The sequence below is a fragment of the Scardinius erythrophthalmus genome, assembly GCF_964197995.2.
Source record: "Scardinius erythrophthalmus genome assembly, chromosome: 7".
Taxonomy (NCBI): Eukaryota; Metazoa; Chordata; class Actinopteri; order Cypriniformes; family Leuciscidae; genus Scardinius; species Scardinius erythrophthalmus.
In genome coordinates this window covers 2744472-2765484 of record NC_138227.1, presented here as the reverse complement: position 1 = coordinate 2765484, position 21013 = coordinate 2744472, and the positions used below count along the sequence as shown (strand labels likewise).

General features: G+C 36.8%; 4 protein-coding genes across 5 annotated transcripts in view; all 4 read left to right on the top strand.

The window, feature by feature from the left end:
• The first annotated feature begins 913 nt into the window (after window positions 1–913).
• Window positions 914–9845, top strand: LOC308693083 (delta(14)-sterol reductase TM7SF2). The gene is made up of 11 exons (XM_081369805.1): window positions 914–1133; window positions 1212–1314; window positions 1882–2063; window positions 2140–2194; window positions 3293–3490; window positions 5209–5312; window positions 5384–5503; window positions 6347–6515; window positions 6631–6711; window positions 8205–8327; window positions 9630–9845. The coding sequence occupies exons 1-11, from the start codon at window positions 1083–1085 to the stop codon at window positions 9788–9790; spliced, it is 1347 nt and encodes a 448-aa protein (XP_081225931.1). The 5' UTR covers window positions 914–1082; the 3' UTR covers window positions 9791–9845.
• Window positions 9846–10648: 803 nt separating this feature from the next.
• LOC308693082 (histone H3.3A) lies at window positions 10649–13994 on the top strand. The gene is made up of 4 exons (XM_081369804.1): window positions 10649–11019; window positions 12411–12560; window positions 13174–13327; window positions 13418–13994. The coding sequence occupies exons 2-4, from the start codon at window positions 12433–12435 to the stop codon at window positions 13544–13546; spliced, it is 411 nt and encodes a 136-aa protein (XP_081225930.1). The 5' UTR covers window positions 10649–11019; window positions 12411–12432; the 3' UTR covers window positions 13547–13994.
• A 1798-nt stretch (window positions 13995–15792) lies between these two features.
• On the top strand, window positions 15793–19811 carry LOC308694152 (histone H3.3A). The gene is made up of 4 exons (XM_081371505.1): window positions 15793–15924; window positions 17339–17482; window positions 18563–18716; window positions 18807–19811. The coding sequence occupies exons 2-4, from the start codon at window positions 17355–17357 to the stop codon at window positions 18933–18935; spliced, it is 411 nt and encodes a 136-aa protein (XP_081227631.1). The 5' UTR covers window positions 15793–15924; window positions 17339–17354; the 3' UTR covers window positions 18936–19811.
• A 633-nt stretch (window positions 19812–20444) lies between these two features.
• eif3k (eukaryotic translation initiation factor 3, subunit K) overlaps window positions 20445–21013 on the top strand; it is a 12994-nt gene continuing 12425 nt past the window's right edge. For both annotated transcript variants that reach the window (XM_081370381.1, XM_081370380.1), the window contains exon 1: window positions 20445–20643. In XM_081370381.1, the coding sequence (XP_081226507.1) occupies window positions 20582–20643 (62 nt within the window). In that variant the 5' untranslated portion in view covers window positions 20445–20581. The remainder of the gene's footprint in view (window positions 20644–21013) is intronic.

Genomic DNA, 21013 nt, shown 5'->3' with positions numbered 1-21013 from the left:
CTATTTAGTGTACTTAGAAAACTTAATATACTTTATGTGTGCAGGGACTAATTACATGCTTGATTAGTGATATTAAAGTGTACTTTATTTGTGTTACGAGTACATTACAAATTCATTACGAGTGTCTTCGAAACATACAAGTAATAAACCATAAGTGTATCATTTGAGTAAAAAGTATATACATTTAGCTTATTCCAAATACTATAAATTGCACACTTCGTCTTCAATAATAAATGCACATTAATAAAAAAAACATTACTTGGCTAAATCTATACTTTGTACGATATACTATTGTATACTAATTTATTTTGAAAGTACACTTTCAATGCATTGTTACAATGATCATTTTCAGCACACAGTTCAAATATACCTAAAATATATTTTTAAGTAAAGTGCAAATAAATACACTTTAAAAAAATAAACAGAATTTTCACTTCAAGTATATTTTTTGAAATTATAGCCTACTAAAGTACAATTATTTTAAAGTGTGTTAAAAGTTGTATTGTGAAAATAGGTAAAAGCATGATGCTAATATACCTTTAATATATTAAAAGATAGTAAAGAAAATTGTGTTAGTATATTTTGTTGTAGTATATGGTTTGTATATTTGCTATGTACTATTGAAAAATATATTTAAATATACTTTTTTTCTCTAGGGAACGTTCAAAACGTTTTAGTTGTTTTAAATGTTTTAAAAACGTTATGCGACCGTTAAGGGTACATTCCATTTTCTCCAAACATCATGGGAACGTTACTTTTGAATGTTCTCTGAACGTTCTGAAACTAGTAACATTTAAAAACCGTTAGATGGAACGTCCAACTAAAACATTAGAATGTTAGCCAGAGTTCCTGGGGATTTGCATGGCAGCTTCATCAAGTGTTTGAAGTTTTCATCAGATCTTTCCTTCAGAATGAGGGAAGTTAGTGCAACTCAACACGACCGTCCGTTGAACGTTCTCTGCTATTGCGTGTTTCGTTGCGTCAGTAGTGTGTGTGTGTGTGTGTGTAGTCACAGCTGAAGCATAAAAACCTCAGTCTTTGGTGAATACAGCAGTGTTAGAGATCACATCTGAGTTGGCACGATGGTTTTGGACGAGTTCGTTCATGCACGGACTCATGATCAAGAACATCAGGTGAGCTTGTGAAATGAAATCCGGTGTTTAATCCAGATTCACTCTGTATTTATTCACACACTTCTGACTGTCCTGTAGCCGCACAGGAACGGATCACACACACTGAAGCTCAAGGATGATGATGATGATGATGATGAAGGCAGAGATGTCGTTCAGGTCCACAGTAAATGGAACAACATCCGTAAGTTCACATTTATTTGTATAGCGCTTTCACAACACACATCATTTCAAAGCAGCTTCACAGAAAATGCATGAGTCCATTACAGTTTAGAGTGATCTGTTATCAGAGGAAATTGTCTAAGTTATGTATTTCAGAAATGTATATATAAAATCACAGTTGGCTACAAATGTATTAATTTAAACAATATAATAATAATAATTAAGGCAGAAATAATGAGCTCATTAAAGAAATTAATACTTGTTTGTTAACAAGTGATTAAGTGCCATAGTTTTTATGGTAACACTTTCTATGAAGTATTACTATTCTATAAATATATTTATAAAGATTTATTAAGACTGCATTATAAGAACAGTCATGGTTACATTTATATTATTTGTATTATTACTTATGCATTTGCTTTTTCAATGTGCATGCTCATATACCATTATACTCTGATTTATAATATAAAAATATATCAAATATTAAATGTATCCAGAGATACTTATTTGCATTACCAATTAGTTATCAATTATGTTTTTAATGACTAATGTTTGTGTGTGTGTGTGTGTATGTGTGTGTGTGTGTCAGATCTGTCTCTGGTGTGTGTGTTGTTGGGTGTTTCTCTCATAGCTCTGCTGGACTGCTGTCGCTCCTCCTCTGACTGGGTTCTGCTGGGTTCTGGCGGGTCCGTCTGGGACTGGACGTCTGTGTGCGTGGTTCTGCTGTTCACTGTCCTGCAGGTGGCGCTCTATCATCTACCCGTGGGACAGGTGAGACCTGAGCTTTCCTGCAGAAACCAGTTATCTATTATTCATTATTTATTTTCATTTGTCCTCTTCTATGCAGGAAACAGAAGGCAAAATGGGCTGTAATGGAAAGCGTTTAAAATACAAACTCAATGGTAGGAGATTTAACACAAATCACCTCATATATACACTATATTGCCAAAAGTATTGGTATACCCTCCAAATCATTGAATTCAAGTGGTCCAATCACTTCCATGGCTACAGGTGTATAAATCGAGCACCTAGGCATGCAGACGCTTCTACAAACATCTGTGAACGAATGGGTCGCTCTGAGGAGCTCAGTGAAGTCAAGCGTGGTACCGTGATAGGTTGCCACCTGTGCAATAAGTCCATTCGTGAAACTTCCTTACTTCTAAATATTCCACGGTCAACTGTTAGTGGTATTATTACAAAGTGGAAGCAATTGGGAACAGCAGCAACTCAGCCACGAAAAGCTCAAGAACATGCGTAGAGCTTCATGGAGTGGGTTTTCATGGCCGAGCATCTGCACCCAAGCCTTACATCACCAAGAGCAATGCAATGCATGGGATGCAGTGGTGTAAAGCACGCCGTCACTGGACTCTAGAGCAGTGGAGATGTCTTCTCTGTCTGACTTCTCTGTCTTGGGTTTGCCGTTTGCCAGGAGAATGGTACTTGCCTGACTGCATTGTGCCAAGTGTAAAGTTTGGTGGAGGGGGGATTATGGATTATTATATCCTGACCTCAACCCGATAGAACAGCTTTGGGATGAATTAGAGCGAGACTGTGAGCCAGGCGTTCAACATCAGTGCCTGACCTCATAAATGCGCTTCTAGAAGAATGGTCAAAGTATCCCATAAACATACTCCTAAACCTTGTGGAAAGTCTTCCCAGAAGAGTTGAGGCTGTTATAGCTGCAAAGGATGGGCCAACTCCATAGTAAACCCTATGGGTCAGGAATGGGATGTCATTAAAGTTCATGTGCATCTAAAGGCAGACACAAAACTTTTGGCAATATAGTGTATGTTTCTATGATGAGTTGAGCATGTCTCAGGGTTCTGCTGTCTTAACTGTATATATGTGTTTCTGGATGAGTTGAGCATGTCTCAGGGTTCTGCTGTCTTAACTGTATATATGTGTTTCTGGATGAGTTGAGCATGTCTCAGGGTTTTGCTGTCTTAACTGTATATATGTGTTTCTGGATGAGTTGAGCATGTCTCAGGGTTTTGCTGCAGGTCTGTATGTGTTCCTGCTGAGCGCGGCTCTGTTATCGGCGCTGTGGTTCGGTGGCGTCCTGCGGGCCGGTGCCGTGACAGACCGGATCTTCTCTCTGGTCAGCGCTGGCATGGCCGTCTCTCTTCTGCTCAGCCTGGCGCTGTACCTGCGTCCCATCAGCACACACGCCTCCACACAGGTGCACTACCACAACACAGGTGCGACACACCTCACACACACACTAAACACCAGTGTACTTCTACTCACAAGCAGTGTTGGGGAAAGTTACTTCTAAAAGTAATGCATTACAATATTGCGTTACTCCCCAAAAAAGTAACTAATTGTGTTACTTAGTTACTTTTTATTAAAAGTAATGTGTTACAATATTGCGTTACTCCCAAAAAAGTAACTAATTGCGTTACTTTGTTACTTTTTTATTAAAATTAATGCGTTACAATATTGCGTTACTCCCAAAAAAGTAACTAATTGCGTTACTTCGTTACTTTTTATTAAAAGTAATGCATATAGTATTGCGTTACTCCCCCAAAAAGTAACTAATTGTGTTACTTTGTTACTTTTTATTAAAAGTAATGCGTTACAATATTGCATTACTCCCAAAAAAGTAACTAATTGCTTTACTTCGTTACTTTTTATTAAAGGTAATGCGTTACAATATTGCATTATTCCCAAAAAAGTAACTAATTGTGTTACTTAGTTACTTTTTATTAAAAGTAATGTGTTACAATATTGTGTTACTCCCAAAAAAAAGTAACTAATTGCATTACTTCGTTACTTTTTATGGAAAGTAATGTGTTACATTACTTTTTGTGTTACTTTTCTCACCTGGGCTTGCTTGTTTGTTTTTTAATAACAAAAAAAAAAAGTTCTCTTTGGCCTCAGGCTGAAGGAAATGCATATTTACTCCTGTGCAGTAGAGGGTGCTGCTCAAACAAACCTAATAATATACAGGAGAAGGAAGTTCAACACTCTTATTTCTAAATCTAATCTTTAATAATTTAGTAACTAATAATTTTTGCTTATTAGTATGGTTGAATTAGATCATTGAAGGTCGGCAGCAAAACATTGGTAAATAAAGTGAGATTAAATACATAAAGTATATTTGTGTAATTTAATATAGTTAATTATAAAAGTTTTGTGTAAAATTCTGAGATTGCATTTTACTTTTTTATTCATTTTGAGGAATACTGAAGGTTTCGTGCAAGTGAGACGAGCATGTTCACATTTAGTCTAGAACTAAAATAACCATCATGTTTACACACACACACACACACACACACATACAACCTCCTCACTTTATTTCTCTCAACACAGGGACAGGGGAGCTGTCAGTCAATAAATGTGAAAAAGTTACTAGCATTACTTATTTGAAAAAGTAACGTAGATATTTTGTTGTTAATTGAAAAAGTAATGTGTTACTCTCCTAGTTACTTGAAAAAGTAATCTGATTACGTAGGCGAACTCAAATGACTTGTACTGAGTTACACACAACGTTGCTCACAAGGGTGTTCAGAGGTCAAAGAATATGCATGATTTTAGATATTTTGGATGGATCAAAATCATTTTACAGACATTTGATGTTAATTTTGCTTAATTTCATGAGACGTTGGACGGATTCATTGACAGCTCATACTTTAATAATTCATATTCAGTTATGAGTCTGAAATGCTGTCTATCATTATGAATAACATATGAAGGGAAGAAGCTGTAGCGAAATATCTTTGAAACTGACTTTATGTTCAGTTTAATAAGCAGTGTAGGATGTTTTTCTCTGTGTGTATGTTTAATATTCAGATATAATAATAAATTATAGCTGTTTCTCTGTCAGTCTATTGATTGTTGAATTGAATAAAATGTGTTTATATTTTTTCCCCCCAAAAAGAAGGGTGTTCAGAGGTCATGTGTGTGTGTTTTACAGCGGACCCCCTGCTGAGGTTCATTCTGGGCCAGAATATGGATCCTCGTCTGGGCATCATCGACGTCAAACACTTCCTCATGGTCAGGATCGGGTTCATCGGCTGGGTGAGTTTGTGCTCATGAGTTTTCTGAACGCAGTGAGAGAGGAGACTGATGAGTGTGTGTTTGTCCTGCAGGCCATGATGGATCTGAACTATCTCCTGACCGCTATAGAGATGAAGACCTCGCTGTCTCTCTCTCTGCTGCTAGTGGTCGTCTTTCATCTCATTTACATACTGGACTTCCTCATCGATGAGGTCAGCAGGACACACTCATTTCTTATTGGCTTATAATGTGATCATCATTCTGAAAATCCAAAAGTAACGTTAATAATGTTTGAAGAATGAGAAAATGGAATGTTTGCTTAACGTTTCGAATAGCCAAGAAACTGACAGTACATGTGAAATCTATTGACGACATTAGCTGTGTTTCCATCCAAAGGTGCGAATTTGTGCACAAAACTGGGATATGGCATAAAACATTTGTGAATAAAGCAGCGTTTCCATCCCATGTGTTCAAGAGAACAAACTCGTCACTTCCTGGTGCAGAATATCAGTAATAAACTGTTTGTTTCTGCTATCAGACTCTTTCTCCCTCCATCATAAACGAGTGAGTCTCAGAGCATCAGGCGAAACACAGTAAACGCTGTCATGTTCTCTAGCGTTCGGATGCTGGTGTTCGGGAACACACTCGTGTGTGTGAGACGCTTCTGGAGGGAATTAAACCAAATCACTCTGATCACACACTTTGACTTTCAGAAACACCAAACCAACATTAGAGATGCTGCGATGCCATTGGTCCACTGGTTACTCCAGTTATCCAATCACAGCTGACGCTGAGGGAAAGTCACATGAGGCTTAGAGGGATTCATTCTGTAAATGTGTTTCAATCGTAGTTTATGTGCATGACTTGTTATCGGATGATCTCTCTCAATTGAGCGTGTACGTTTTTTTTAGTAGTTATTGGATAAAAATGAGCTGCATTCAAGGTTTCTTTTATGCAATCTCCCAATTTTTTCATATTTTATGTCATTTGTTATTATTATATTGGTATTATTAGTTATTCTGCTGTATTGTGTGATTTTTCTGATGGTTGGTTAGGGGTCTGTGCTGACGACCAAAGAGTTCACAGAGGAGCCGATCGGGTTCATCATGATTTTGGGCGAGTTCATCTGGATCCCGTTCTTCTCCAGTCTTCCTGTTTACTTCCTGCTTCAGAGGCCCAATCAGATCCACTTCCTGTCTGCCGTGCCCATCTGCCTGCTGTTCGGTGAGAATAAGAATAATTATTATTATAATCTTCATCAATCAGCCGTCAGATCTCACATTTTTTGATTGATTACAATCCAGTTGTTGTTAAAATACTCAATGAAATGTATTGACAGGTGTTGGCTTCCTGATTTATTACCTGTCCAACGAGCAGAAAGATGGTTTCCGCAGAAATCCAGACGACCCGGCCTACGCTGGTGTGTGTAACATCTTCATCTTCATATTCTCATCCTGCTTGCTTTTACAGTGGATATATAAAGTCCACACACCCATGGCCTCTGGTGCCCTTCTCTCATTTATGACTGAAACATTTTACGGGTTTTTTTTTTTTTTTACCTCATCAGAATGGTAAGAAACTTGGTAAAGGTTTTGGCACTTGCTGTGTGACCACACACACACACAAAAATTGATTTGAAAAGGTTAAACGGTCCTGAGAAATAGTCACACTTGTGTTGTTTGCGCATTGGAAATGAATGGGAGGCGTTTAGTGGAAGCGTTTGGCACTGCACTTGAACAACATCTTTCTTACAGCTCATATTTTGAGATATCAACCTCAAATTTGGAGCACAGCTTGTTTAGATTTATGGCTTTGATTTACTCATAATTTTAGAGTAAAATATAATGTTAGTGTATAATGTTTTGGAAAATATATATTTCATATGAAAATTAAAAATTATATTTTTGTGCATTTTTCATAACAATAAATGTAAAATTGTACAAACTATTTCCAAGTTCGCTTTTTTTAAAACTCTTTTCTTTAAAAAGAGACCAAACTTAAGTCTGTTGCTCCAAGATTTATAACAGTATAAGTTGGAAATTTTTATTTTCAGGTCAATGCTCAAAAAGTTAATAAATTGGTAATAACTACTGCATAAATATAACTTAGTACCACAAAATCCCCTAAAAACACAAAATATTAAATTAAAAAATACTATCAAACTAAAATATAATAAAATCATTTCACTGAAAAAAAAAATAAAATTGGTCATTTTTTGAGCGACACATGAACAGTCCCAGAAGGGTTAAAACAGCTGGTTTTTGTGACGTAAAAAATTTAATCAGAGCTTCATGTCAAAGTAAAAATGCCAACCTATGCAATGCTGATGAAAACCAAAGCGACACATTTCAGAGAAAAAAGAACTTTAAATAACCTAAATGCATAAGTCTACACCCCCCCCCCCCATTATAATTGTGGCTGTGTTCAGGATGAACAAAGTTCATGTGAAACAGTACACACCTTTATTCACCTGAAGTGACTCTGATTAACTCTAAACTGAGGGGCCGTTTACACGACGACACCGTTTAGAAACTAAAAACTGAAAACGTTGTTTTGTGTTGTGGCCGTTCATTTACACAACAATGGCGTTTTGAGGGCCTGAAAATGCAAACTTTTGAAAACGGGTTTCAAAGTGCTTGTTCATATCGCATGCGCGTGCATATTACGTGTTCAGCCTATAGGCGCGTAGCGTTTCTACACAGTCACATCGCCACCTACTGGCCAGGCAGAAGAATGCAGAGTTTTCCTTTGTTGTTTTCATGGGTCCGCGTGTGAATGGGGTTTGTTTTCTCCACGTGTCCAGTTTTACTATATTGCATGCCAAGAAAGCATAAGATTGAGATTCTATTTGACATTCACTCAAACTCTCGCATACATAAAACTAAATGCATGATCTCAACGTCTCTTTCAAAGGTCTGCACACAATCCGAAGCCCGTCAGGAAGACGTCTCCTGGTTTCTGGATGGTTCGGATGGGTCCGACACCCTAATTATCTGGGAGACGTTATGATGATGTTTGCCTGGTGTCTCCCCTGTGGTACGAGCATTAAACTCATTCATATCAGTTTCAGGGTTTCTGCAAACCTTAAAAAGGTCTTTAAAAGTCTTAATTTGCACTTCCACAAATGAAGGCCTTAAAATGGTCTTAAATCAGAGCAGAAAGTCTTCAATTCATAAAGTCATCATGGCATTAAATGTTGCATGCATTCAAAAAATGAATACTTTCTCAGTATTTTTGCACTGTTTTCTATGGAGCTTGTTTCCGCCACAAAATAAAACATTTTAAAAGATAATTGCGAGTTTACATCTCGCAATTCTGACTTTATTTCTCAGAACTGCGAAATATAAGGTCAGAATTGCGTGAAATAAAGTCGCAATTGTGTGTTATAAAGTCAGAATTCTGACTTTTTTTCTCGCAATTGCGACTTTATATCACACAATTCTGACTTTATAACACATAATTGCGAGTTTATATCTCGCAATTCTGACATCTTTTCTCAGAATTGTGAGATATAAACTCACAATTGTGAGATATAAAGTCCAATTCTAAGGGAAGAAAAGACAGACTTTTTTTTAACCTCAAAATAGTTTATATCTCACAATTGTGACTTTATAACACGCAATTCTGACTTTATATCTTCCAACTGCGACTTTATTTCTCAGAATTGCGACTTTATTTCTCATAATTCTGACTTCATATCTCACAATTGTGAGATAAAAAGTTGCAATTATTATTACTTATTTATTATTCAGTGGCGGAAACAAGCTTCCATAGTTTTACAACACAAATATCTAAACAAGTTTAAATCAAGATAAATTTACTTGAGATGCAAATGTAAAAAGAAGTAAATGTAATAAAATTAAGTGAACAAATATCTGTCAAAACGTATAAATTAAGCTGATTTTTCTGAGCCCATTGGTAGATATTTGTTCTTGCATAAGTCATGAACTTAATTTTGATAAATTTCACAGAAAACAAAGACTTCGCATTTCAATTCATTTGACATCTGAAGTAAATGCATCTTGATTTAGGAATCTTTACAATCTTTTTTGCAGTTTGATCAGAATTGGTACAGTAAAATATATTGTGGTTTTGAGCAGAACGATTCAAGCTTCTTCTTTTTTTTAGTAAAATTAATTAAAAAGTAACAGATATCTGTTGGAAGATGTATTTTCCATAAACATTTTCATTTAGAGAACATCTTGATGTATTAGTTCCCTTCGATTTAATTCTTATATGTAAGTTACTTGATCTTAAAAAGGTCTTAAATAAGTCTTTACCTTGATAAAGTCTGCAGAAACCTGAGTTTCCTCTCAGCTGCTGTCGTCTGTTCTCCAGGGTTCTCCAGCATTGTGCCGTACTTGCCAGCGCTGCAGTGCTTTCACTTACTGAGGCAACGAGCCAATGAGATCGAAGACTCGTGTCTGAAGAAACACGGCGACGCCTGGAGAGAGTATTGTCGCCGAGTGCCGTATAAACTGGTGCCGTATGTGTACTGAAGATCTGATATCTATACTGTGGATACTTCTTTCGTACATAAACTTGTATAAAAGCATGGCTCTTTTGTTGTGTTGTTATTCTTAGCTGTGTAAATCCAATGATTTGAACATGTAAATCCAGACCATGTCATGTGGTGTTTGATTTCCAACACGCTTTGAAATCGCTGGTGTTTCTGACGTCACAAACTACCTTGTAACCAATCAGATCAACGTGTGATCGTCAACCAGTGGATCTCTGAGCTGAGTGAGTGAGTGGAGGCGGGGCTCATTTGCATATTCAAAGAACCGCGCATACTAAATGAGGCAAGAGTGTCCAGTTACATTCAAGATATTTTGAGGCATGAAGACTTTTTTTCACGAAAAAAACGTTTAAATATGTAATTTTGGTGATAAAAGATGAGTTTTAAGGGATACATTGACAACAGGAGTTAAAACTTAAAAACTTTGGTTCCACATTATATTAGGTGACTTTACTTTTTTACGAAATTATGACTCATAACTATATTAAAAAGTCAAATTTATGCGATAATTAAAAAAAAAAAATATTCAACCTCAAGTTATTACACACCTGTATACATTTCTTTGTTCTGCTGAACACAAAAGAAGATATTTTGAATAATGTTTGTAACCAAACAGTTGTGGAGCTCAATTGACTTCCATAGTATGGAGAAAAAAATACTTTTTAGTTTTTCCACATTCTTCAAAATATCTTCTTTTGTGTTTAGCAGAAGACAAAAATTCATACAGGTTTGCAACAACTTGAGTAAAAGATTTCCCCTTTTTTTGTGAACTGGCCCTTTAATTAATCATTTAAAAAAAATGCTTGGCATTATTTAGACTTTTTGTCACTACGACTGTACGACATTCTAAGTAAGAATTTAGTTTCGACTTTTTAATTTAATTATTTAGATTTATGTCATAATTATGACTTTTAGTCATTTTTACAAAAAATATTACTGTGTTGCTTTTGCGTGTCATTCTCAGATAATCTGCTTTTACAGTAGTACATTGACCAAAACGATACGAGAATGGTTTATTTAACGTAGTAAAAACTGATTCTGCTTTTAAAACTGTGCTTTAACGCTATTATGAAGAAAGGGAGATTAGTGTGATGAAGCGCACGAGCCGCGGTGTATGATGGGAAACTAACAGCCATTTCACCTCAAACTCTCTTCAAGCAGCAAAAACCCTCCGTGGCGGAACAAAACCTCTCGAACACCCGGCGACAGGTGAGTCCTCGCCCGGTACACACTTCACACCGGCCCGTTTAACGACGACGGGAATCCATCACGTTTATAAACGGTCTGAGTATCGTGTGGGAAAACCGATAAACCGGCTCGATCTGAAGTGAGACAAACGCGTCGCGCGCTCACTCTCATCTCTGTCGCTTTCCTTCGATGATTTAAACTCATTCTCACACTTTTGCTCGCGGTGGTTTTATAAAAACACCTGCTGACCGTGTGCGCTACCGCTGTACGCCGTTAAACGCGATCGATGTAGTTGTTATACGCTGGAAATCGTGTCGTTTGTTTGTTGGGCTTCGCTCGATAAACTGCTGTTTGTTTTATCTATTCTCTCACATTTCTAGCAGCCATTATGTCATCCGCTCAGGGGGCGGGGCTGGATTTGCACACTGAGCGTTGATTGGTGCGGAGTGACTGAAGCCCCGCCCCTTGGCATCTAGCTCGCGTTTATTGGCAGAGAACATGTTGATTGATGGGTGTCATAGTAAAACCACGGGAAACCCCTCTGACAACATAATCGAGAGTCAGACCAGTTTTATTTTAATTCTGTTAATTATTTTTTCAACGTACTTTGCCAAAACAACACGAAAAAGCTTTTAGATATTTTGTTTTGCATACTTAAACTCTTTTAGAAATAATAATAATATTAATCATACAAATATATAATTACAATAATACTTATTATTAGAAATGCAATATTTGTACGCTAAACTTTTACATTTAAGTCTAATGTATGTAAAGGCTCTGTTTATTTGGTTGTTATTTATCATGTGGTACTATTAACTCTTATTTACTCTTTAAATGTTTTTGTTTTGTAAATTTTTTTAATCTACACTTCAAATATATTGTCTTATTATGTATTTAAAAGTGCAATAGAGCATCTTCATGGGAATGTTCATCTGATTTTGCAAATCAAATAGTAAACATCTACTGTAAAGTGTAGTTTTGAGATGTGAATATTGCATATTGACTATTTAAACATCTTGGGTAACACTTTACAATAAGGTTCATTAGTTAATGTATTAACTAACATGAACTAACATTGAGCAATTCATTTGTTACAGTATTTATTAATCTTTATTAATGTTATTTACAGCTGTTCATGTTAGTTCACAGTGCATTAACTAATGTTAACAAATACAACCTTTGATTGTCATAACGTATTAGTAAATGTTTAAATTCATATTAACTAAGATTAATAAATGCTGAAGAAGTATTGTTCACTCTTAGTTCATGTTAATGAACCTTATTGTAAAGTGTTTCCACATCTTGTTGAATGCATTTTTACATCCATGCTAAATCAAATAGTAGACCTGCTGGATATTCTTAGTGTCATGTGACTGTCATCATCATCATCAGGTTTGTTTGTTCCTTAGTTTCAGGTGAGTGTGTGTCAGGATGGCCCGTACGAAGCAAACCGCGCGTAAGTCGACTGGAGGAAAAGCTCCTCGTAAGCAGCTGGCGACTAAAGCGGCCCGTAAGAGCGCGCCGTCCACCGGCGGAGTGAAGAAGCCCCATCGCTACAGGTGAGGACGCCACACACACACGGCTCTGTGTTATCAGAGACTAACGCCAACAGCTCTGTGTCGTCTGAACACCGCTAACGCTAGCGGCTCTGTGTCGTCTGATGTCGCTTACAGCTAACGCTAACAGCACTGTGTCGTCTGACGCCGCTAGCGGCTCTGTGTCGTCTTATGTCGCCTACAGCTAACGCTAACAGCACTGTGTCGTCTGACCGCCGCTAACGCTAACGGCTCTGTCGTCTAACGCCGCTAACGGCTCTGTGTCGTTTAACGCCGCTAACGGCTCTGTGTCGTCTGACGCCGCTAGCGGCTCTGTGTCGTTTGATGTCGCTTACAGCTAACGCTAACGGCACTGTGTCGTCTGACGCCGCTAGCGGCTCTGTGTCGTCTGATGTCGCCTACAGCTAACGCTAACGGCACTGTGTCGTCTGACCGCCTCTAACGCTAACGACTCTGTGTCGTCAAACGCCGCTAACGGCTCTGTGTCGTCTGACGCTGCTAACGGTTAACGCTAACGGCACTGTGTTGTCTGACTGCTGCTAACAGCTAAAGCTAACGTCTCTGTGTCGTCTGACGCTGCTAACGGCTAACGCTAACGTCTCTGTGTGTGCCTCAGGCCCGGGACCGTGGCTCTGCGCGAGATCCGCCGCTACCAGAAGTCGACGGAGCTGCTGATCCGCAAACTGCCCTTCCAGCGTCTGGTGCGAGAGATCGCGCAGGACTTCAAGACCGACTTACGCTTCCAGAGCGCCGCCATCGGAGCGCTGCAGGTCAGAGGTCACACACTACAGCACACAGATCCATTCAGAATTACTGAACACATGACCGGTCACGTGACTCGTGTGTGTGTGTGTTTGCAGGAGGCCAGCGAGGCGTATCTGGTGGGTCTGTTTGAGGACACTAACCTGTGTGCCATCCATGCCAAGCGCGTGACCATCATGCCCAAAGACATCCAGCTGGCACGCCGCATCCGTGGAGAACGAGCCTAAACCTTCATCTCTCTGTGTGTGTGTGTGTGTGTGTGTGTGTGTGTGTGTGTGTGTGCGTGGCTCTGACTGAAGGACTCGAGGCACTAAATCACTGGGTTTCGTGAAGTCAGGTCTGAGTAAAGTCGGTCCAGGACTCGTTTCGGGTGCTAATGATTTTCTTTCATGTGTGATTCCAGTGATGCATTCTGGGATTGATCGTGTCCCAGTCGTCCTCCTCACACACACACAATCTTGTGTTATTAATGAGCATATGTAGCAGAAGACTGTAGCTATTTTATACCATGTGATGTACTTCTTCATGAGTTGTTTAGGCAGACTCTCACTCAGGTTTTTCTACACCCTTTCATGGTTTGTATCACGAGGTGATCGATTGTGTTTGCTTTGTTTTTGTACGTCTAAGAAGAAAATCTTTGTATTACACAGATAATAAACTGGTGTTGAACTGTTACTGAGAGCTCTGTTTTATTCAAGTTTTTCACCTCCAATAACATTTTCTCAGGTAAAAATGTTATGGATGTCATTTCTGTAATGAAACAATATCCAGTTTTTGTGTGTCAGACATTATGTAGTCATGTGATATCTCATGATCATGTGTTATAGCTCATTGTTCCATAGGCTCAATATGTTTTCTTCACTCGAGCGAAATTTCAGTTACAAACTAAAGTTCAGAGAAAAACTGTGTAAAGAATGCCAATATAAAAAAAAATAATAATAAATTATTTAAATAAAATAATAAAAACAAATTAATAAATCATTTTTTTATATAAAAAATAATACAAATTGATAAAAGTAATAACGTTTATAATAGATTTACGACTTCAGAAATATTTTTATTTATTTAATGATTGTGTATTAGTATGATATGGTCTGTGAAAAAGTGTAAAAAACAACATCAAATAAATTAATAAAATTAAACTAAAATGTATGAAAATTATTAAATGATTAAGTAAATGCATATATAATACAAATTGACTCAAGTAAACTAGTTTAAAAATAAATAATAAAAATGACTTAAAATAATGAAATTTATTAATTAATAATCAAAATATTTGATTAAAATAAAAAATGAGTCAAATAAATAAATAAAACTTGAATTGAATAAATAAATTATAAAAACTAGGGTCTGTGAAAAAGTTCAGAGAAAAACTGTTAAAAAATAAAAAAGAATTAATAAATTATTTAAATAAAATAATAAAAACAGACAAATTAATAAATCATTTTTTTTATAAAAAAATTATAGAAATTGATGAAAAGTAAATAATAAATATTAAAACAAATAAATGATAAAACTTGATTTAAATAAATAGATTTTAAAGGGGGACAATATTTAAACAAATGAATAATTAAAATTAATCAATACAATTTACTTGAATACATTTGATTAGAATACATAATAAAAATCGATTTAAATAAATGCATTTGATTAAAACTAAATAATAAAACAGTATTTAAATAAAACTATAATAACAATTGGCTTATATATCTGATTAAAATAAATAAAACAATTATATAAATACATTTCATACAAATAAATAACATTTGATTGAAAATAAATAATAGATTATTGATTAAATGATTAAAATAAATAATAGAAATTGATTTAAATAAATTGCATAAAAATAAAGGATTAAAACAAATAAATACATTTTAATTTAATAAATAATAGAAATTGATTTAAATAAGTTTCATTAAAATATATGTAAAAAAATTATTAAAACAAATAAACATCAAAAACTTAACGGACTAATGGATAAATAAATAATAAAAATATATATAAATAAATACATATTTATAAAAAATAAATAATAAAAACATTATTTAATTCTTTTTTTTACAAATAAATAAAAGTTCATTTAAAAAACAATAAACATTGTCAAAAATATATAAATAAATCCAACAGTACGAGTAAAAACTTAATGTAAATTATATATCAAGTTATCCAAATAATATTTTACACATTTATAAAAATAATTTATAATTTTTCACAGTATAAATTACGCATAAAAATGGGGTTTAATCGCACAAGGATGATCATATATGGGGTGAAAGACTGAAAACCTGCTTTAAAGCACCTTAACACCGACAGACATATGGCAAAACATAATATACCATCTGATTCCACCACAGTAATTTGGTCTATTGGTTGCATTGATCATGTGTCTGATATCAGGCATGTTAATAGCATAGTAATAATAGTATAGTCAGATCGCTATAGTGATTTAAACTGATGAATTTTGGAACACACCGGTGGAGAGGCTCCAGCGCGATGCATTGTGGGAGCCGCTGATTGGCGCATTTCCGCTGCCATTGTGCGCGAGAGACGGTAAATAACACTGAAGCTCAACTCTAAACACTCTTTAAGCACAATTTCCACTAAGGTAAGACAATTAGGTCCGTGTGAATATAAATGTGTGATATTTAATTGTTATTTTAAGCAGAATAAATTGCGTTTTGTGGTATTTCGAGTGAATTTGACCGCGTCTGTGTTTATATCAGAGAAATAGAGAAGCGCTTCAGTCGCGCGAGCCTCAAAATCCATCCAAAATAAACTGATATTTCACAAACGCAGAAAATCCACATAAACGCCTCCATTCCTGCTTTAAACGTCCGCTAATGCATCCCTAGGGTCTTTTCTTTGTTGTCCGAGAGTAATTGGCGAGAACAGTGGTGAGGTTCCCAGTGAAATTGTCGAAGTTTAGCCGTTAGTTCGTGTCTTTTCTCGCTCAGTTTACGGTTCGTATCAAACAGGCGCCATGATGTTCACAGTTGAGGGGCGTGGCTAATGCCAACCGTCTGGCTTATCTCCTGTGCTCTGATTGGTCGGCTCATGAATATTAATACAGTGAGGCTGACCTTTGAGACATGATTGACATGCTGAGCTTGTTGTTGTTTTAAGCACCTGCAGGAGTTCAAACTCTATACGGAAACGTTTATAGTAGATTTACGACTTCAGAAATATTTTTATTTATTTGTTATTAACGGTCACTTTTATGATTGTGTATTAGTATGACATGGTCTGTGAAAAAGTGTAAAAAAACAACATCAAATAATTAATAATAAAATTAAACTAAAATTTATGGAAATTATTAAGTAAATGCATAAATAATACAAATTGACGCAAGTAAACCAGTTTAAAAATAAATAATAAAATGACTTAAATAAAATAATGAAATTAATTAATAATCAAAATATTTGATTAAAATAAAAAATGATTCAAATAAATAAATAAAAATTGATTTGAATAAATTATAAAAATTGATTTAAATAAATACATTAAAAATTATTAAAACATATTAATAATACAAATTGATTTAAGTTATAAAAATGTATTGAAATAAAAAATTATAAACAAATTAATAATCAAATTAATTTAAATAAATAATAGAAATTGATTGAAATAAATACATTTGATTAAAATAAACTAAACAGAAAAAAATATTTAAATTAAAATTAAATGGATAAGTAATAAAATTGGTTTGTTAATTTGATTAAAATAAATAATAAAATCAGTTACTTAAATCCATTTTTATCCCAAAAAAAAGGTTTAAAAATACATTTCATGAAAATAAATTAAAAAAATGATTAAAACAAAAAATAATAAAACTTGATTTTTAAATAAATAATATACATTTATTAACATTTCTATATATTTCTATATTATTATCATTAATGGTCACTTTTGTGATTGTGTATTAGTATAACATGATTATGAGATATTCTTTGAAGTACCTTAGTGTCATGTGACTGTCCTCATCATCATCATCATCTGGTTTGTTTGTTCCTCGGTTTCAGGTGAGTGTGTGTCAGGATGGCCCGTACGAAGCAAACCGCGCGTAAGTCGACTGGAGGAAAAGCTCCTCGTAAGCAGCTGGCGACTAAAGCGGCCCGTAAGAGCGCGCCGTCCACCGGCGGAGTGAAGAAGCCCCATCGCTACAGGTGAGCTAGGGCTGGCGTAGGCTGGCTGCGATAGTCGGTGTTCAGAAGCAACACTGGTTACATCACTTGCCCACCGCTATAAAATCATTACGTTCAGTCAGAGAATAGACACTATAGTTAAAAACTGAACGTGTCTGCTTAATAAACCGTGAGCCGAACGAGTCGCGGCGCAGAGTCAGACGTCATTAATCTCGAGAGCGAGGAGCTGACTGACAAGATGGAGGAATATTTGGTGTCAAAGCGGAATGTAAAAGCGCCTGTTTAAGCAAATTTGTCAATGTACTGTTTTGTTGTTGTGTTTTTCATCAAGAGTAATAGCCTAATGAACTCACCATTCCAGCAATCCGCCTGGAATTGCGCATTTTACTTTCGCTTTTAAATGAGCATTTCTGGTCAGCTGAGCCTTGTAACGTGGAGCTCATCGTTAAATCTTTGAATGAATCAGTGTTTTTCGTTGAATGAACGGTTGAATAACTCACTCAAAGACAGTGCCTTGCTGTCACCTAGTGGCGTAACAGTGTAACTGCACTGAGTGACAGCCTGTCTGTGCGCGAGCAATGCTAATACTGGTGAGTCAGCAGAAAGCCTCTCGTCCAGTCAGATTCGAGGATCACAACTAACTGTTATACATATAGCAATAGCCTAACAAGCTTATTGTCAGGTTTATGTTCTGTTATATGGACCTTTATTTTGACATTCTTTGTTTACTTCACTTCCTGTTTCAACGTTTCGGTTTTATTGGTTACTTATGTCCTCGTTTTCATGCTTGCTGACCACAACGTAATACTTATTTATATGTAAATAAGTAAATAATAAAATAAATAAATGCCGATAATACCGCATATTGAGCCACTCAAAATGTAAATTAATTCACTGCGACAGCGCTAATGTGCCGCTAACGTCCCTGTGTCGTCTGATGCTGCTAACAGCTAACGCTAACGGCTCTGTGTCGTCTGACGCTGCTAACGGTTAACGCTAACGGCACTGTGTTGTCTGACTGCTGCTAACAGCTAAAGCTAACGTCTCTGTGTCGTCTGACGCTGCTAACGGCTAACGCTAACGTCTCTGTGTGTGCCTCAGGCCCGGGACCGTGGCTCTGCGCGAGATCCGCCGCTACCAGAAGTCGACGGAGCTGCTGATCCGCAAACTGCCCTTCCAGCGTCTGGTGCGAGAGATCGCGCAGGACTTCAAGACCGACTTACGCTTCCAGAGCGCCGCCATCGGAGCGCTGCAGGTCAGAGGTCACACACTACAGCACACAGATCCATTCAGAATTACTGAACACATGACAGGTCACGTGACTCGTGTGTGTGTGTGTTTGCAGGAGGCCAGCGAGGCGTATCTGGTGGGTCTGTTTGAGGACACTAACCTGTGTGCCATCCATGCCAAGCGCGTGACCATCATGCCCAAAGACATCCAGCTGGCACGCCGCATCCGTGGAGAACGAGCCTAAACACACACACTCTCTCTCTCTCTCTCTCTCTCTCTCTCTCTCTCTCTCACTCTCTCTCTCTCTCTCTGTTTGTGTGTAGTTTTAGCGTATGGTGGCGTTGATGTACGTGGTTGTCTCTCTGTTTAATGGCAACAGACTATTAGGGTACTTCCTGTTTGCATGTACCAGCCGGTGACTGATGCGCCTCACACACACACACACACGTGAGTGAAGCGGTCAGGGCTGATGTCTGCGTTCAGGGTGTCAGGGCCTCTCATGCAGGGTGCTAGAACAAGCCCTGACCCTTCCCAGAATTCCCTGCTCTGCCCATCCTGAGCGTGTGTGTGTGTGTGTGTGTGTGCGCTCGATCAGCACGGGAATTCTATACAAATCCGAGCATCTCGTCTCCAGCAAATGTTTATTATTGCAATATTATAAAGTGTGTCTTTTTTTTCTTTTTTTAATGCGTTCATATAAGCTTGTTTCCTAGATCTAGAGCGTATTTTTCAAGATTCTTATACAGACATTTTTACATCACGAATCATCATTATTTTTCTCAAGGCAAACTCTGTGATTCTGCTCCGGGAATATTAATAATAATAATAATAATAATAATGTATCCGTCTGAGTTTCCCTTGGGGCTTTTGATAGGAACACCCTGATTTGAGCGGAATACACACACACACACACACACACACACACACACACACACACACACATATATATATTTTCCCGTCAGTTTTCTACTCTCATCCCGTCACAGGATTCCTCAGGCAAACATGGAAACATTATCATTTAATCCTGAATTTCCCAGTTTGACTACAGAACATTCAGGTCTTTAAATAATAAACTGATCTTTGTAATTTCTCTGATTGCGTAATAAATGGATGTCACACACTTTTTTTCGTGGGTTGTCTTTTATTGTGCTGACGATGTTACAATTAAAAATCAAATTCTACTTGTTTAATTTCAATAATAATCATTTGTTGAGTTTCCTTGCGTTTCTGTTTCTCTTGATATGCGTGTCATTTGTTTTATTATGGCTGAGGAACATTAGTTCATGCAATAATTAACATCAACAATGAGTATTTTTAATTAGTTCATGCATTAATTAACATAAATTATTTTAAAATCAGTATTTTAAAAGGTACAGGGTCGAAACTTGTCAAATATCAGCAAAATGTGGAGGCAAAACCTTCATTCTGGGTTTGTATTTCATAAGATCCCAGTTGTAATTATTCAGCTAAACTATTAAATGGAAGCATCTGCATTGAAATATGAGCATAGCATGTATAATAAATAAGGCTCAGGGTGTGTTTTATTATATGATTAAACGTACACCCTCATAAACGGTGTATTTAATTACTGATACAGAATGATGTATCTCTTGTCAATTATAATTGTTTCTTGTTCGTTCGACGTGCATTTGAATGCAATGACTCCGTCCACGCGCACGGCGGCGCTCTCAGAAGCCGCGCGCGCTGCTGGCTGGGTCACGTGACTGTCGCGCGCCCTATGACGTCGGTCTCTCTCTGCCGCTCGCACACGCCGCGGTGTCGCTCGTGAGGATCCGAGTGTCTGGAAAATAAAGGAATATATATATAAAAACGTTATAATAATAATAAAAACATATATATATAAGTGAATAAACACTCGGATCTGGAACCATGGCCACGACATTTGAGCAGATGAGAGCGAACGTCGGCAAACTTCTGCGGGGAATCGACAGGTAAAGATGATCGCTTTATTGTTTGTTATTAGTAATAACAGTGAATAAGACACAGCAGAGCCTGTCAACACACTGAAAGCGCTTAATTAGCGTAAAACAGAGTAGATTCATTGGAAGTAGGAGCTTGTGCGACTCGTCAACAGTGTGAATGAAGTAAAGCTCATTCTTGCACTGCTAACAGCGAGACCAGCCTAAGCTAGTTGTCTGGTTTAAGCTGGTTGTAGAGGGGTTTAATACTTGTGTTTTACCTAAACAGGCTAGTCTTAAGTGGTCAACCTAACCCTAACCCTAGACCTGCTGAAACCAGCCTTGTTCAGCTAAATAAGTATCAAAACCCTCTAAAACCAGCTTAAACCAGACAACTAGCGTA

Excerpts from the sequence above, each read along its gene's own strand:
- LOC308693082 (XM_081369804.1), top strand. The coding sequence starts at position 12,433 with ATGGCCCGTACGAAGCAAACCGCGCGTAAGTCGACTGGAGGAAAAGCT. Across the intron at positions 12,561-13,173 it reads AAGAAGCCCCATCGCTACAG|GCCCGGGACCGTGGCTCTGC; the intron begins GTGAGGACGCCA and ends TGTGTGCCTCAG. Across the intron at positions 13,328-13,417 it reads CCGCCATCGGAGCGCTGCAG|GAGGCCAGCGAGGCGTATCT; the intron begins GTCAGAGGTCAC and ends GTGTGTTTGCAG.
- LOC308694152 (XM_081371505.1), top strand. The coding sequence starts at position 17,355 with ATGGCCCGTACGAAGCAAACCGCGCGTAAGTCGACTGGAGGAAAAGCT. Across the intron at positions 17,483-18,562 it reads AAGAAGCCCCATCGCTACAG|GCCCGGGACCGTGGCTCTGC; the intron begins GTGAGCTAGGGC and ends TGTGTGCCTCAG. Across the intron at positions 18,717-18,806 it reads CCGCCATCGGAGCGCTGCAG|GAGGCCAGCGAGGCGTATCT; the intron begins GTCAGAGGTCAC and ends GTGTGTTTGCAG.
- LOC308693083 (XM_081369805.1), top strand. The coding sequence starts at position 1,083 with ATGGTTTTGGACGAGTTCGTTCATGCACGGACTCATGATCAAGAACAT. Across the intron at positions 2,195-3,292 it reads TTTAAAATACAAACTCAATG|GTCTGTATGTGTTCCTGCTG; the intron begins GTAGGAGATTTA and ends GTTTTGCTGCAG. Across the intron at positions 3,491-5,208 it reads GGTGCACTACCACAACACAG|CGGACCCCCTGCTGAGGTTC; the intron begins GTGCGACACACC and ends TGTGTTTTACAG.